This window comes from Drosophila erecta, unplaced genomic scaffold (assembly GCF_003286155.1).
Source record: "Drosophila erecta strain 14021-0224.00,06,07 unplaced genomic scaffold, DereRS2 tig00000092-arrow-pilon, whole genome shotgun sequence".
Lineage (NCBI taxonomy): Eukaryota > Metazoa > Arthropoda > Insecta > Diptera > Drosophilidae > Drosophila > Drosophila erecta.
The window spans coordinates 13,431,049-13,448,435 of NW_020825207.1; the positions used below are offsets into that span (position 1 = coordinate 13,431,049).

Sequence of the window (17,387 nt, forward strand, 5' to 3'; positions counted from 1 at the left end):
AAACAAAGCAGGCACCGGAACACGGCCCAAAAGGATAATCGATAGAATGAACGCTCATGAACAAGTGTAAGCGAATTCCGCGAGAGTTTCACAATCAAAGCTGACCAGATAGTTTTTGCCGTCTTGTGTGACTAGTTTCAGACGAAAGGAGAGCGAGAGAATGATTAATGTACGCATGCGTGTGAGAGCAATTGCCGGTTTGGGGCCACAACCAAAACAAAGCGAAATGTGTGTCAGCTGCTTCTTCGCCCGCCTTTTCGACACAAATTCGCGCGTCCTCGTGCTTTGCGTACCACACCACCATCCATCCAGCGCCCTTCTTTGCGCGTTCATTTTGGGACGGCCGCCCACTCTCTCTCACTCTCGCTCTCCTTCCCACTTTCCGCCGTTCAGTTGAGCCGCCTGTCCCGCTGCTACTGAAGTCTCAGTCGCGTTTCAACGCTCGAAGCTTTTGGTCGTGCTCGCTGCAAGGGAAAAATTTGAAGCAGAACGCAAAAAACAAATTAGGACTCAAAGTGGGATCCCTAACGGTACTAAAAATGTGCTTGGAGTAAAGAAAAGGGGCCGCTTATCTATGTGCGCGCGCGTGTGTGTGTGTGTGCGTCTATCTTTCTGCTTGTTCCGTTTGCCTAGCTAAAAATAAAATTATATAATTTTTAATAAAACAAAAAGAATAAAAGGAAGGAAAGGAAGGAAAGCCACCAGCGAATGCAAATCGTATGCGGAGCCAGCTGAAGAAAACGAACTGAATTTGTGAGTAACAGCCGCGTATAGTTGGACCAAAAACACGTGAAATGTTTCCTACTTGCCTACTTTAGGGCGGCGGGTTATTTGTATTCAAATACTTGACATTCATGGTGTCTGCGAAAATATTGGATTAAAAACGGGTACGGCGCATGCAAATCCTTGTGATTGAATGCTAATTCAGCCAAAAGTCCATACCATCAAATGACACAATAACCAAATTCCAGGGCAAAGACACTGAGGGTTGGCTTCGGTTCCAAACTTTAGTTAGCTGGACCATATTTATTGCAAATCAATTAAAAGTTGTAATCGAAAGTTTACAAAACCCAACTTTGATGGAGCGAATTTGTTAGTTTGCAACTTTTAAATTGGCTTCCACATGATAGTTCCTATTTATTGATTCCTATTAAATGTCCCAATCGGATTGGGTCTTAAATGAAAACCATAATTTACTGGGATTACAGGTCGTTGACCATGGCGATTATCATTAGCCTGCCGTTAAAATCCCCCACCCATTGCAAAAATGTCTTTTATGCGACAATAACTCCCACCACAAAGCAGCCAAGTTTTTCCTTATTTTTTTCCGTTTACTTTTGTGGGTCATAATAAAATTTTGGACAATGACACAATAGCGGCAAATCAGTGGCAGGATGTGGAGAGAACAAAGCGCACGCAAGGAAGTGGAACATGAGAGGAATAATAAAGGAAAACAAAGCACGAAAAACAAAACAAAAACTGGTAAAAACCAGAAAACTTTTCCAGTTAAAGTTCTAAGTAGTTGGCTCAAGAGAGAGTTTTTTCTAAACAAAAAAAGGAAACAATTTCCAGTTTTTGGTTGACCTTTTTTATTATTTTTTACTTAAGATTGCCTTGGGTTTCAATTTAACCTTTTCATTTCCATTGGCACCTATCGAAACAATTTTGTTATAATTAGGATCTGCTTAGTTATACTTTGAATTGATTTCCAACAACTTTTCGTGCGATCTGAAAAACGGAATGCCGACAATTGTTTACAACCGTGGAAAATGTCAAGGGAAAAGTTCAAGTCCTTGGGGGCGGTACTCCTGGGAAAGTTTTCCATCTGCTGCTGTTTTTGGGAGACAAAGGACCGGATTTCATCGAATTTCACTCCTTGCTAATAGCGAATCGAAGCTGGGGCTCATGGGATGAACGCGCTGTGCGGCTGCGGATAATGGATAATGGGGGAGTAGGTCTATTTTGCCCCCACTCAACTTGGTTTTGCCTCCCTCCATGTCCCCATGTACAGTTGACTGGGCCTGCTGACGATGCTTTTATTCTACTACACTCGAAACCAGGGGGAAGCTCTGTTGTTTTCAGAAAAACGCACTATCTTAAAATAGTTTAGTAGCTGTGTACAGTTTTATACACATTATTTACCTGTACGTTTTCCAAAAGTAAAATAAAAATTTTGGAATTGGTGCATTTCGCTAGAATATTTTCTCAGTGCTTTTTTCGCTTCGCCCGCCCAGCCAGTTTCCCCTTTTCTCTGAGTGCGTGTGTTACGCTTTTTAATGAAGTCATTTGAAGCGTTCGCTGATTCGTTTGTGATTTATGAGCAGAGGAAGCAGACACAGGATAAGCCTCCCCTTTTTTTCACCCCCTCACACGCACACACACACTCACACACACTCAAATACAGGTGACAAGCATCAATCAGTCGGATGTTGTTTTTGTGTCTGGTTGGGCATGTGCATGTATGTGAGTCTAGTTCACTTGTCACGATAATTGCTTCAAAATTTCTGGCCCAGAAGCTAACTGGATTAGGCTAATTGGCTGCCAGATGGTTTGGCTTTGAAAATTCGCCTGGTTTTACATACCGACATATGGAGTCGGAGAATATCGTTAATTAAGAATCCTGCGCTGATTGCGAACTAAGCAGGTAAATAGGAATCAAAAGCGAAAGTGATGTTCGCTCTTTTATGCAGGTGACTTCACTGCATTACAAACAGTGGCTTTGCAATTGAAAATCGCTGTTTTACCTGCAGCTTTCCCTCATGAATTAATTATGTTGCTATAATTGCGCATACGCCGTGTAATCCCCAGATTAAAACTTATGACCCATGCCCTTCTTCCGTTGCTGAAGCGTTTTTAATCCCCAAATTAAGTGCTTGCTAGAGCACTGCCCTTGTTCTCATACATATTTCAGCTTGGTGAGTCAATAACCTAATCATACTTCCATCGCATATATATCCCACAACGATTGGACTATTTCATGCTTGATTAAGCCACCGAGCAAGCACAAATACTTATAGCTCAATGTCTAAAGTTGTATTCTGCCAACGGCACTGGCAAATGGAAATGGCTTCTGAGCAGCAGTGGAATCCACATCATCCTCCTCAAATAACTCAAGGCATTGACTTATTCGTGCTGCTGGATTGCACTGCAGCTCTCCACCCGGCCAATGACTTTTGTGCTTGGCCAGCAAAAGAGCAATGCATTCCAAGGGGACTCCCTGCACAAAAGCAATTGTGATTCGTGGCAGTAGCAGCGCGACTGCATTTGAAAAAAATTTGTAGATAGCTTAACAAAGAAGTCAGACAGCCAAAGATCACTAGAGTATGCAAGAATGGAATGAATACCTTGAACTTGCGCGTTCAACATTTAAGCAACCATAGATTTAATTTTTTAAGAATAATGCAAACCTCAAAGTGCTTCATTTAAAATGGCTTGAGTACTTTTTAATGCAACCTGCAAATGACCAGTATGGAAAAGATGAGTTCGGTTAATAGTCAAATATTGTATGAAAGAGTTTAGCTAGCAGGTTTTGTGACAGTTTCAAGTGCATTTCTTGTCTGTTTTTTCGAGCAAGCCATTAAGGGGAATCTCGTTAAGGACCACCGAAAGCAACCACAAAGGGACACTGTTTGGTCTTCGAGTACTATGTTCTGGACAGGATAATCGAATCTGTTGTCCAGGTAACCTTTCGGACGATTGAGTGGATGGCCATGGCGGAAAAGGTTAAGTCAGTCTGGTTTGCGAGCATTTAATGATGTTTGGCAACCACTTTGATGGACAGCTTTACTCAAGCGGTTTAGTTCATTTTCCGGCTCATATTGTTTTCTCCGGATGTACGACTGTGATACCGAAATATATGAGAAAATTTCTGCACAATTCTGTGCAGAATTTATTCACAAACCCACAGAGCCGCTTTAATGAAGAGCCTCGAAGAGCGAATCGTATCCCCTTTCGAATTTTTTTCCCGTATCGATTGTTTGAGTGTGTGGGCATCGGCGATGAGCTGACTATATCTGCTGCTGATGTGTTGGCCTAATCATTCGACTGGAAATCGTACAAACAAAGGCACGCCTTCACGAATGTTTTTGATGTTGAGTGAGTGGGACTTTGACTTGTGGCGGGATGGTTGGGTGTCCAGGGGATACGCCAAAGGACTGTTGTTATCGGCTCGTCAATTGTGTCCTGGTCGTTATCCCTTGAGCTTTGTGACCCTCTCGGCGAGCAAATAAAGTTACTTCGCCGGCACGCAAAAGTTGGCCTATATCTAGTTAATTAGGTAGCTATTACTGGGCCCACTGGCCACATGAAAGCTGCATTCCAAACTGTATGGCATACCACAGCTTACTCACTATTTTATTTCATTTAAAATGTATAAGCTAGCCCAATTGATGTTTTAAGCTTCTTACTTTTTAATTCACCGCACTGTGAATTGGACAGAAAAACGATAACGCAATCAGAAACTAATTTAGGGAATTTTCGGCTCATGGAAATATATAATTGATCAGTTGAAGTTCCTCAACAAATAATGCAATTAAATTCGATTGCATGGTTAAGTGATTAATCTTTTTTTATACGGCACTTTCATTTCCATATGAGTATTTCAATTTATGCCCTGCAAAAGCACCTGTGATTCGATTTATAAGCTGGCAGCGCCTGTAACACCAAGTCGATAAAGCGATTTTTTATTTTATTGTTTTTCTGAATTGAAAATTAGTTATATCCCCGCTGGAATAATCGATATATATTTGTATATACATTTATTAGCGCACGGAAGCACACATCAATCAAATGCGAACGGATATAATCAATTCTATTGAAGCGGGAAAAATCTGTGAAAATGCGAAATTTTATTACTCGTATATATGCTCACGATGATTATAATTATTGTTATGGTGATTTACCTGTCTGCGCTGCCAGCGGCCACAGTGCGTATGAGTGATGAGCGATGATGTGTGAACGCTGAAAACCAATTACGTCGTGTATGTACACATGCCCAATATCACTGGGTGGCACTAATAGCACAAAGACTTGCCCGCAGGCACAACCTCAATAGGAATGCAAATTTCTACTATATTAATATTCACCCACTCTCCTTAGGACACTTTTTTCAGTGACCACTTGGTAGTCAGTCGCCTGTAGCGGTTGCAAAGTTAATTTTCCGCATAGTCGCCCGGTTTTTAATGAAAATTTTGTTGTCAATTCATTTCGGACGTTTTTTTTCCATTTTTAAATTTTGATAAGAATTATGTAAATAATGCAGGGGGAAGAATATGTGTCAGCTTTGACTTCTGTGTGATTTTCGTTGGCCGCTTCATTCTTCCACTTTTAATACCAAAAGTCAGCAGCGTAATAGAAAATTGTTTGCCGCATAATGGAAGAATAAATCTGCTAACAGCGCATTGGGCACGCGTTGCGTATACGTAATATGAGAAAATAATTGCTCCCTGTCACTGGCGACTAAATTGCTTTCAAAGCGAGCCCAAAGGCACACACTCGCCCATACACACGCACAACCAAAACGATGAGTTGCACAAAAGTTTCTTGTATTTCGCAGAAAATGATTTCGTTTACAATGGCTTTCCTTGTTTATTGGCCCTGCCCCTCGAAAGTCAAAAATGCGCTGCCATTGTGGTCGTGTTTATTGGCCCTCCTGTTGACCAAAACACTCGTTTGGCTTCCACCGAATTTCCGCGCACATCCTGGAGCCTCAAGTCCAGTCACAAATGTCCCGAATCTCTAGGCTGTCATGGGCATTGCTCTGCTGGTGTTTCTCGTTTCGCAACCGTCATAAATCACTATTATCCGAGGCAACATTTTAATGACTTGGGACATTTGCATACCCGTACACCTGTTTATTCGGGGGCGGCGGGCTGGGGGCGTGTCCGGCCTCTCAACTGTGCCGGCCAAATTGTAGTTCAAGGACTTTGGCATAAGCCGTTTGGCTTAAAGGCTTCAATGATGTCTGCAGAGCAACCGCAAATTCCCCGGTGCGCAATTCTCGTTTATTGTTTGGCTAAATTAACATTTGTTTTGAATGACTAACGGTTTTCCTTACGCAGTTCGAGTTGGTCTTGCTAAATTTATAGTCTGCCAGTGCCAAAAGCCCCGATAAACTTGAGGGTATTAAGCAAAACCAAACTCAATATCGTGCATGTTAAATTTTACAACTTTTTGCCAGGAAAAGTCAGTGGCGCTGGACCTAAGCTGATGAAAGGATTGTGTATCGACAATTTCCATACGAGCGAAAGGAAACTCATATTCCAATTCACGGCTCTCGGTTTTTCCACTGAAATCACTCAATTGTATGAAAGCCCAGCAATACATAATTCGGATTTTGCTGCTCGTGTGCATTTGTAAGTTTGAAGAGAACTTCCAATTTGCAGGGGATTATTTATGGCTGAACGAGTATTATATTAAGACTTTTGAATTAAAGCCGAGTATTATTTAAACTCTTTGCTTTGGGGATAAACTAATCCAGCTTCGCTTTGGCTTTGGCTTTGGCTTTGGCTTTTCTTCGCTCCTGCTGTTGACCCGCCAAAGCTGTTTTTCACTTCTCCTGGTGACACATGCCCACCCCAGCAGCCTTGGATTCTTGGAATCTCGCATGCACAACAAAAATGGCAAACTGGCAAACTGGCAAAATGGTAAAAGCCAGCAACAGGGCCAAAACACAAGTGGGCTCCACACCGCCCGTGGACGGAATATGAATATGAAATTCCGTCGGGGGCCCAAAGGACCTGGCTTTTAATTGTGTGTCGGAAATTATGTTTCACTTTTCCCACCTCGGGCGCATCATCAACCAGTCTCGACGGTCTTTTGTTACCCCAAGTAAAAGTAGCTCGAGGCAGGTTTCTACTGCAGTGTAAGTTTGAGGCTTTCCGGAAAACACGACTCCTGAAAAAAGAGCACAATATCGTACAATTGAATTGCAGGGTTTTTTGTCTAATATTTTTTTTTGGCAGCAACTCGGACCTTCCAGTTTTAATTGGTCTCGCTAACAAACGGGGTGTGCTTTTCAGGGTTATATGAATTTTCACTGAAACCGCGGAAAAAGCTTTGTTTATATATCAGGCAATCAAAACGTTTTCTTTCTTCTATTTCGCGAAATTGTAGTTTACAGCCAAATTAGTCGAAATACCATTTAAAACTTTTGAACAATTTTTTTTCCTTTCTTAATTTTATTAGCAATTTTGATCGAATTTCCAGAAAATTATGATATTTCTATTTTGCACTTCCACTAGCTGAGTTAGTCCCAATGTTGAAGTTCTAAACTCCATAACTCAACTTATCTTCATGGATATTGAAGTGGAATACCTCCAAATATTTCTGGCACAATTCTCAAAAAATCTCTATTCAAATTTATACAATAATTTTATTTTAATGTTTATGTTTATTATTATAATGTTTATTATTATACCATATACTAGATTAGGTATACTAGGTATACTAGATTCGTTGAAAAGTATGTAACAGGCAGAAGGAAACGTCTCCGACCATATAAAGTATATATATTCTTGATATATTATATATTTTGATAATTTAGAAGAAATATTGAATACTTATTTGCATGTATTCTTGTTATACGAGTATGTTATTTAATAAAAGTTATAAAACAACTAATGCGTAATATGTTTTGTGTACTTACAGTATCTCTGGACTTCAGTTAATCGGACCGATTGAATTCGATTTCAAAAACATTATAACTCCACCGCACACAACACAATCGAACTACCAACAAGATTTAGTAATTTCCCCGGAGCGACGACAAGCTTGGACCTTGTAATCCTTGTGGCTTGCAGCTGCAAACTGTGCAGCAAGGCGCCTAATCTCCTCGGATCAAAGTGCAACCTAATTGAGTGGCCAAGGGGCAGTGCGTCGAGGAGAGGTGCGACTAGGAGCTGGCACTGGATTGCGGGAGGCTGGGGGACTGATCTGCGGATGCATTTCGCTTGGACGGGGGCCCGACAAAGACAATACGGAGGGTCTACGGAGTGCTTTGGCCCGTTTACGCAACAGAACGGGCCCCTCTCTTCCACAACAACCCACCCCGCCGGCCTCTCCCCTGCCCCTTGCCAGCACCCACAGCCACGCCCACGCCCACGCCCACAGCCACAGCCACGCCCACATCGCAGACAGGTGCTGCAACTATTGCCAGGAATCTTCGCGTAACTCCGCGGTCGCTGGCCTAAAGTCATGTGAAGCGGGCCAAGGAGCCGCTGCATCAGCAGGATCTTCAGGAAAAGGACCTGCCGCAGAAGGTAGCCACATCAATGGCCTCGCCCATCATGTAAGTACATATCCCTTGGCTATTCCACAGATATGCCCTGGGAATCCTTAGTCATATCTGGGGGGGTAACCAGAAGCTCGACCGAGGCTGCTATTGCTGAAGTATTTTGTATGTTACACCTGACACCGCATAACTTCCCATAATTGCACCGCAAGCTTGAACAAACCTCAATTGTCAAATACGATGTGTGAAAATATTTCTAGTGAATATTTTCATTATTTGGTGGTATTTTCACTTTTGTATTTAAATCGCTTTGGTACTGGAAATAAGGGCTGCTAATTTTATAATCTAATTGTGAAACTCAAATGCCAGCTTTTGCGCAGTGTATCGAGCTTAACATGTATTAAACTCGCTGGCGCTTTGGTAAGAGGATATGACAGTGGGCTCCATTATCAACTGCCGTTTCGGTCAGGTGCTAACAGAAATTATTGTGGCATTCTCGTTATTGGTAATTCGATTTGTACTTCACCCAATTGCTTTACCCAGGGTCGAATAAAACAGGGTCAGCACGTGAGCGGACCCCAATTTAAAGGGCATTTCCGAAAACAACGACACCGACATAATTGCGTAACAACATTTTACCATTAGACTTAATTAAAAGCGCCGTTGAAAATAACTGCCATTGGCTGCTGAATGGGAAAGGCGAAGCCTGAATCTGCCGCCGAATCCCAGACAAAACCCGCATGGAAATGGGAGACACTTGAGTTGGATGGCAACGACAACAGGCTGCGGCATTTTAATGAGATTTAGGGTTTTGCATTTAAAGGGCTTTCATGCATTGCAAATCCCGCACAGACACCAGGTTAATTAGTATTATTCTTGGCAAATACAGCCATCATATTTATTCCGCTAACCTTTTCCCCAGGAAGTGGATGACGATGATGATGATGGGTAACATCTGCCAAATTTGGCTAACGAAACAAAAAAATGAATTGCCATGGCCAGAGACCGAGTATTTCTGGCCAAGAACAAGAAAGACAAAAACACACGTAACACCACAGATTGCAATGTGAAAATATTGTACTATTTACCAGGCCTCCATTACATCTGGCCGAAAGTTTCGTTATTGGATGGCATCCGGCAACATCATACTCCCCCCCCTTGCCAATTTATAAAGTCCTTATTTCGGACCGGGCCAAGAGGATTAGGGCCGAAATACTTGGCCTTCGGCAGGCGCTTTTGTTTTGCTTTTCGGCCTGCCAATTCAAATTAGAGTGCTGAGAGGGGATTTACTTAGCGGCTTAATTAAACGCCATTATAATAATGTTGACGCTCGCCTGTTGTTACATTTCAATTGTTATTGCCAGACAGTTGGAAAACAATTACACAATTTTAATTTATATTCGTAGCTCCTTGGCAAAATAAATTCTAGTTGCTTCGAGGGCTGAACTCAAGTAGTTCTGCTATGCATTTCGCTTAATTCTAATCAGCTTAATTACTTCCGATGGCGCAGACGTTTCAGAGTGCCCTAATCGACCTTTGGCTGCATTTTATTCATGAATTGATACTGATATTCGCAACCAGCAATCAGCCATGGCAGTTTTGGCATTGATATACTATATACACCTGAAACATGTCGTTCACAATCACCCTTTCTTTCGCCGCTGCCTCGTTGCGGTTATGGCTTTTTGGGGGCTAACGCCTCCGCCAAGGAGGAAACATCCTTTGGGGACCACTCACTTTGAACTCCAACTGGGCTCAGGTGGCTGGTCTGATTGATTTGATTGCTGTCACCTCAGGCTTAAGCATGCGAAAGAGAGATTCGGATGAAGTGCTCGCCATGACAGATGGAGTCACTCAAATTTGTGCTGTATTTTGAGGTAATACTGCTGGTTGAATTTAAGCCTCTTAGCCGCAGGGCTAAATATTCATAATTTTTCATTTCCCCCTTGGGTCATTCATTTCCCATTAAGCTAAACGAAGCAGTATACGTATGGGTGTATCCATTACTGTTTGGGTTTTTCCTGGGTAAATGGGTTAAAATGCTATTATCGTGGGCCGTTGCAATGCGATTGCTCTTCCTTTTGGCCGGAAATCGAATTGATTTGCTGCATGACCACAGAAGAAGACAGGTGAAACGAGCCCATGCGACGATTTATGGCCAGGAATTAAGCCTCATTGAATTTGTATATGTAAATGTGTACGTAATGGTGGACCGGTGGACCGAGACTCGCATAATTGAAGCCCCATTAAATGGTAGAATATAAAAATTGATGCCTCGCCTATCCAGCCCATTCCAACTTTCGCCGGAAATTGAATTTGATAAACTTTCTAAAGGCAAACGGCAGAAGAAGAGCGGAGTTTCTAGGCAGCAATTAGTCCTTTTTAGGAGGACGGCGATGGGGTGGCTTGGCTTTGAGTTGCCTTTGGGTGTTGGGTTTTGGGTGGCAAAGTCGGTCAGATGAAGCTACGTGCCATGCGTCAGCTGGAAAAATGGCAACCAAAAAGTTTGTTTATGCTTAGACTTTTTGGCCGGGTCCCCAGATTCGGCAGCATATAGCACCGGAGCTTTGGCTTCGACTGCTGCTGTCATTCAAGTGTTTTAATCAATTCTGATTTAATTTTACGCCCAATTAAGTGTGAAAAGCGTTTGATGTTGAGCACGGGTGCGAGAGGCAAATGGCACCGTATCCGCCCCGTTCCCATCCAACGGTTTTTCCCGACCAAGTCACGCAAGCGTGAGCATTGAATATGCCATATGTGTGGGTTCGTCCTTTACGGCTCCTTATGGCTCCCAAGCTCCTGGGCTACATGGCCTCGGTTCAGGACTCGGGCTTCAGGTTGCTGGGTTCGTGTTGGGGCTTTATTTGATTCGCAGCACTAGAGTAAACGCATTTTTAGATGTACAAGTATGTTTGCGTTGTTTTTGTCGTTTAACTCTGCCAGTCTGAGCTGAAGACACTCACCACTGCCGCCGCTTGAGTATCCTTGCCTTGTGACTTCCGCACCGCCTCGCTTACGCTCACCCGCCTTTTCTCTCTGTGTACCCGCTAACCATGGAACAACTTTCTTCCTATGACAGAGTCAGCCGTGGCACATAGTTCCGCCCCAGCATTATCCACTAATCTCTATCAACAGCCACTGCCAACGGGCCGCTCCTCCTCCAGCTCCAACTCCAGGTTAAGTCTGTTTGGGAGCTTAGTCTGCATGACTGCCGATCCCATATCGTTGTGCTTTTGGATTTGCTTGCAGGTAAACATATAATATTTGTTTATGAAAACGTTTGGCCGAAATTCAATTAATTTTAAACGTGCAAGTCACTCGTATAAATATTTACACTGCTCCAAAAGAAAAGATTTTAAGTGCTGATGGCCCCTCAGGTGGCACAACTCCTCCAAGAGGGTTGTAATGTGAATTGTAGTCGTAAAGCAATTTTCTTGTACTTTTACAATGCCGGAGGAATGGTGCCGCGGTAATATATGGCTGCCATGAGCCGCTGTAAATTGTATCTCGACCCAAAATTAACCCATGAGAAAGTAACAAATTTTACGAATCTACTCAGTAGCGCAGTTAGAATTTACTTTATTTAGGATTTCCATGTATTACTTTTTGAAATCGATTTTTGTGCACATAAATTTCGATTTACATGATGATTAAATTTAGAGTTTTGGGGATTGTTGTAAGGCTATACAAGTTTAATTGCAAGGTGTTTCACTTTCTTTGACGCCCCTCTCTTTTGAGGGGAATGATGTTTGCATGTGAATTCACAAGGGAGCGCGTGTTTTAACTCGGTTTTCAAAGACGACCGCCTTTTCTAAATGAGTGTTTCGTAAGCTAATTAAAAAAAAGTCGTATTCCATTTCAGTCACAATTTCTACTTCTTTCCTGCCTTCAAATGGATTGCATGTGTGTGTGTGTATGAGTATGTGTACGAGTGTATATGTGTCTTACAAGTGTGGTAGTGGTACTACTGCTACACTTGGAAATTTAAGCACTAAGTCCACTCATTTTACACGTGTGTGTGCTTGTGTGTGTACGGGTGAGGATGAACATGGTTGGATTCCATTAACTGGGTTAACTAATCTTAACTGGTAACTTAGAAGTAACTGAATTGACACAGGTGTTAATTGTTACGTGGGCCGAACGTTACGCCAAAGTATGCCGTTTGCTAGCTAACTCCGCTCAGAGGCCAATTTTGATATAAACAATTGATCAATTTTTGCATTTTACTTTTTTTGTGGAAATTTTGCAACTTTCAATTTTCAGCCTTGTCGAATTTGCTCATAAAATGTTGCATTTAAAGTAGAACGTAGAGAAATTCGTTAGTAACTAATTTGGACAGACTGAGCAGGCCGAAAAAGAGGAACGCGAAACGAATACATTCTTTTTATAACACCAAACGCTGGCCCTGATCGAAATCCCATTGACTTGGCCAGCGTTTCAGGCATCAGGTGGATTCCCGGCGACCTACTCCACCTGGCACTTGCCCGTACGAAACAATTGTATGCGTATAAAATAGATTGTATATCGAGGAATAGATTGAGAAAGGAGTGTGATTAGGACTATAACTAATTCCCTAGTGGTTGCGTTGCGCCTACGTCGAGCAAGCGAAGAGCGATCCTTCAAGGATCAGGATCGCCATATCGTTGCTCGCGCACTTTTTCGAGCTATCTTTTCAAATGCAGCTTTACATTTATAATTTTTGTTTTGTTTCGAGGACCAGGTTTTCTCATATGATCTGATCCCTCTCCACGTCGAGGCCCCAGTTTTCCAATGTTTTCCTTTACTTTCCTTTGCTTTTCTTGTTTTTTTTTTCGGGGTAGCTATATCGACGCTTGAGTCGGTGTGCGTGTGTGTGTTTTCTGATGTGTGTGTGTGGTGGTATAATGGGGTGATTTTCGATAGCCCCGCTGGGTGGCTACAGGTGGCACTTGGCTGCCACCCAACGCGGTGCACATCCCTCGGTGCGAGCGGTACTTAGTAGACAATCAGCAGGTTGTTTTCATTGAATCCGGCCGAGTGACCAGCATTGCGTACAATGAAACAGGACCCGTCGAAATGCATGCGCTTCTCATTACGACTGAAAGAAAAGAGAAGCAGTATTAATTAAATAGTAAGCTTCAAATGTCCAAATTCAAGTCCAAACTATGGTGAAATCTTTTGAACTGGGAATGAAATTTAGAGAAATACTGCCAAGTGTAGAACCATTTTGTGCATTTCTTTTCTTCGAGTGCATCATTATTGCAAACAGGAGTGGATGCAGTGGCCAACTCACCGGACGAACAGGTGCGAGGTCTTGCCCAGCGAAGCCGTGCAGTGGATGCCGGGAGTGGTCAGGGTGGCGGATCCATTGCCCGGACTGGTGCGAATCAGGCACTTGTTGTGCTGGCGTGTGACCTTCACCAGGCCGTCGGCCGCCTGCGTGATGCGGAATCCGTTGATGTCGTACACCTCGGTGCCGTCCTCGGCGCAGTTGTAGGTGGAGTTGGCGATTACTTCGTGGGCATCGGACATAAAGGATGGGCCGTGGCGCGAATCGCTGGAGGGCGTTGTTAATTGGAAAGAGGAGCTTGCCAAATTGATTTGCTATATTCTCGTGCTGAACTCACTCATAGAACACCGCCAGGGTGTAGTCCTTGGTCAAATCGGTGAAGGTATCGGTGGTGGTGCGGGTGCCGGCTGTGTCCACCAGATAGATGAGGGCGCAGGACTCGCTGGTGAAACTGACGCCCTTGTACCACATTTTGGCATAGCGACTGGAACGAAAAGGGTTTAAAATTTAAAATGAATACCATTTGAATGCGAATGATTAGGTAATCTATAAGAGGCACCATTCAAACTTACACAAAGTTATTGGCCTTCATGCCGTCGTAGGCGACGATCTCCACCTTGGAGCCGCTCTGCAGGATCCTTCCATTGGGATGGATGAGGGCAGAGTTGCTGCAGTTGCGCGACAGGGCGACGGCCACCATGCTGCGCTGGTTGAGCACACGGACAGCCTTGTCCAGGGTCATGTCAATGCTGGAATCAGGGGTACATTGCAGTCACAAAGGCAACCCGAGGAACCCACGAAGATCACTTACCGAACGCCCTCGCGCAGGCGCAGCTGGATGGTGCCATTGGACATGGCGATGGGTCCAGATCCTGGACACGGCGGTGGTGTGTTGTTGTCGAACTCAAAGGTGCGCGAGCTGACGCGACCCAGGGCATAGGGTGGTGGCGGCATGGGCGATGGGAACTGCTGGGTGTGATGTGCCTGTGGCTAGGGATCACATGGTTCTATACGTCACGAACGGGGCGGAAAATCAGAGCACCTACCATGCAGTAGGCGCCATCAGTGCTGAAGCGTCCGGTGAGACTCTTGCCGCTGCGCGTGATGTTGGCGGCATCCATGTCCAGTCCAACGGCATCGTAGCCAGCACCAGCCTGCGGCAGGACGCCGAAACCGGATGCATGCGGTGCGGCATGCATGTCCAGATGCATGTAGCTGCGGCTGCAGCTGCTCGTCTGGCTGGAGCACTCCTTGGCCAGAACGGCGGTGCTGGTGCCTACGCTGGCGCTGTTGCCCATGCTGCTGCTGCTGCTGCCGCGCTCCAATTCGCGCTTCATGCCGCCACTCAGCGACAAGCTGCTCATGCGTGTGGCCAGTGGGCTGTTCATCGACGACACGAGGCGCATGGTGGCTTGCTGGGGATTGCATATCGGGAAAGCATATCGTATCATGTCAAATCATGTTCGTGCAAGTCAGGCTGCACCAGCCTGGCGAAAAAAGTTGCAATTCATTCTGCATATGCCTACAAAATGGCAGGCAACCCTACGGGAAAATGGCTGACAACTCTACTCACCGGCGACGGATTGTTGTTGGTGAAAACCGAGCGCTGGCGCACGCCATTTGGAGTCTTGGTGGGCGAGCGCAGGATGTTGTTGATCTTGTCGTTCAGCTGGGCGCGGGACAGGAAGTCCTCGGCATTGAAGATGCCCACGCGGCCGCTCTTGGGCGTGGCCAAGGGGGCGGGGGTCGGGGGAGCCGTCTCCAGGACTTGGGCCTGGGCCTGCGACTGCGACTGGACCTGGACCTGGGCCTGGGGCTCATCCAGGGTGCCGGTGTGCTGGCACTGCACCTCCTTGGTGCTGCTGCTGGTGGTCTTGGGTGCAACGGTGTCCTGGGCGTCGGTGACCATTTTGTCAGGCTTCGATTGGTGACTGTATGGAATCGAATGGATGATGGTTGGAGGGAGTGGTGTTCTTGGCTGAACCTGGGCCTGGACTTTGGTATGTGGATCTAAACGAGAACGGCACACGCGGCGTGCTGGCTGCAAAAATTAAGTACTCTGCTCGACACGGAACACAACGACTCAATGAGAGGAATTTAATTTTTACTTTTTATTACTTTTCAAGAGCTCTGCTCGCTGCGACAATTTTCGAAAGAATGACTTGCCTCATTTGCCGATTTAAGGATGTGCCATCGACTCTGACAGCCGCCGGCCTACCAGGTTATTCGATAGTTGCACTATCAATACTATCGGCTAAAATAGTTTCTTTTCTCCTCCTTCCCTCCACACAAAGCGCTGCCACTCACTCAGATTTCCCGTTAAAGTTCATCGTATATCCGATTAGTGCTGCATACTTTTAGACGGCAAAAAGTTGATGCAATTCAGAGTAACGCATTTAAGGACGACACTGTAGTGCATCCGGTCTCCGTGCCTTTGGTGGCCGGAAAACGAAGTTTCGCCTCCGTAATTGAATCGAGAAATAGACTTGAACACACAGCAGCTTCCAGCGAATTTATTGCCGCTCATTTTAATAGTTTCTCCGCAGTAAGAAAAGCTGTGAGCTGCAAAGGGCTTAGGCTTTAAGGTTTATTGGGAAACTCAATTTGCTGAGCAGGGGAAAATGCACGGAAAAGTGCCTTCGTTCTTATCGATGCTGGTTAAATGCTGAACAAGAGCAGAGTGGCGAAGTTTTGAAGCGCTGGCAGCAAATGTCAGGAGTCAGATAAAAGTTATGTTTGCACGTGAGCACAGTTTAGTTGAAAATGTTGCCTTAACCAGGCTCAAATTGTTGTCGAAGTCACACAACACATTTCAAATTTGATGTACATTAAAAACGACATTTTCAAAATGCCAACGCGAATGAGAACTGGCACTTAAAGTTTCTACGCTAAGAAAGTTTCTTAGTTTTGAATAATTTCCAGTCCAACAGTTAATAGTTGTTGGCTTGTTTCATAATCAATGCTCATTAAAGTCGCAATACATATTGGCAGTATCTCTTCAATAGGTTGAATGTTGGCGTATTAGCCACAATTTTGGCAAACCCCCAAGGTCAACCTATTCCGACTTTTGTGGGTTCACTAACTCACCTTCGGTGCGGAAAGACCCTGAACTTCCGGAACCATGGTGTTTTGGCACGACTGTCAACTCTTTCCGCTCCCATGATTGATTCGCCTCTTGATTTGAACAGACAAATGTGTTTCTTGCGAGGATTAGTTTGCTTAATGAGCGCATTGACTCCTTGCAGTTGGCCATCGGCCCACGCAGACTTAGATTGACACTTTCGCCATCATTTCTATTTAAATGGACGCGTTTATTTAGCCGCTTGGCTGGCATATTTAAATTTTATTTTTGGCACTGGTCGGGTCATTAAAATTCAGCCACTGCTGAATTGCAGCTGCAATGCCGCCCACGCATCGCATTGACTCAGTTTTGAGCAGCAACTGAAAGTGAAAATGTGTATTATATTTATAGCAGGAATGCAATAGCATATGCACATGCACATGCACATGCATATGCATTCAATGAAATACGGAAACTCATTTGTAAAGAGCACCCATATCCCCACCAGCACCGATGTGATTTTTCCGTTGTCACTTTCGCCAGCCGCAAGCGAACAAATTGGTTAACCTCCTTTTTCAGTATTTATCGTTGGAAATTTTCGCACGTAATCCGACGGCTGAAGATTCCGATTTTCTGCGGCTGCTGGAATAGTTGGCTATAGTTATAAGTACGAAAGAAATTGTTATTATTAGACTATTATTTGCCGAAACTCATTTGAATGTGCAGAACTATTTTCGTGTTTTGCAGTCGGGGCGAAAGTCAGTGAACTTTGGCGCAGACAAAGATGATAAAATCCATACTAGTATAGCGCTATATATAGAAAGTGC

General features: G+C 44.3%; 2 protein-coding genes across 4 annotated transcripts in view; one reads left to right on the forward strand and one right to left on the reverse strand.

Annotated features, from left to right (window-relative positions):
* Positions 1 to 430: 430 nt before the first annotated feature.
* The window catches only part of LOC6547333 (platelet binding protein GspB), a 44,044-nt gene continuing 27,087 nt past the window's right edge, over positions 431 to 17,387 (forward strand). The window contains exons 1-3 of one of the 2 annotated variants that reach the window (XM_015156371.2): positions 431 to 753; positions 7,648 to 8,287; positions 11,310 to 11,479. In XM_015156371.2, coding sequence (XP_015011857.1) covers positions 11,435 to 11,479 — 45 coding nt within the window. In that variant the 5' untranslated portion in view covers positions 431 to 753; positions 7,648 to 8,287; positions 11,310 to 11,434. Of the gene's footprint in view, positions 754 to 7,647; positions 8,288 to 11,309; positions 11,480 to 17,387 lie in introns of those variants that run through there. The other variant, XM_026980297.1, reaches the window with a different exon arrangement.
* LOC6547336 lies at positions 12,867 to 15,685 on the reverse strand. Of its 2 annotated transcripts, none has more exons than XM_026980299.1 (7): positions 15,073 to 15,685; positions 14,546 to 14,914; positions 14,311 to 14,483; positions 14,072 to 14,248; positions 13,837 to 13,983; positions 13,503 to 13,766; positions 12,867 to 13,307 (listed from the first exon to the last, which is right to left on the reverse strand). In XM_026980299.1, exons 1-7 carry the CDS (start codon positions 15,406 to 15,408, stop codon positions 13,205 to 13,207), a joined length of 1,569 nt encoding a protein of 522 aa, XP_026836100.1. In that variant the 5' UTR covers positions 15,409 to 15,685; the 3' UTR covers positions 12,867 to 13,204. The 2 variants fall into 2 exon arrangements, with proteins under 2 accessions (XP_026836100.1, XP_001974796.1); XM_001974760.3 differs by having other exon boundaries at positions 14,311 to 14,489.

Excerpts from the sequence above, each read along its gene's own strand:
- LOC6547336 (XM_001974760.3), bottom strand. The coding sequence starts at position 15,408 with ATGGTCACCGACGCCCAGGACACCGTTGCACCCAAGACCACCAGCAGC. Across the intron at positions 13,984-14,071 it reads ATGAAGGCCAATAACTTTGT|TCGCTATGCCAAAATGTGGT; the intron begins GTAAGTTTGAAT and ends TTTTCGTTCCAG. Across the intron at positions 13,767-13,836 it reads ACCCTGGCGGTGTTCTATGA|CGATTCGCGCCACGGCCCAT; the intron begins GTGAGTTCAGCA and ends AACGCCCTCCAG.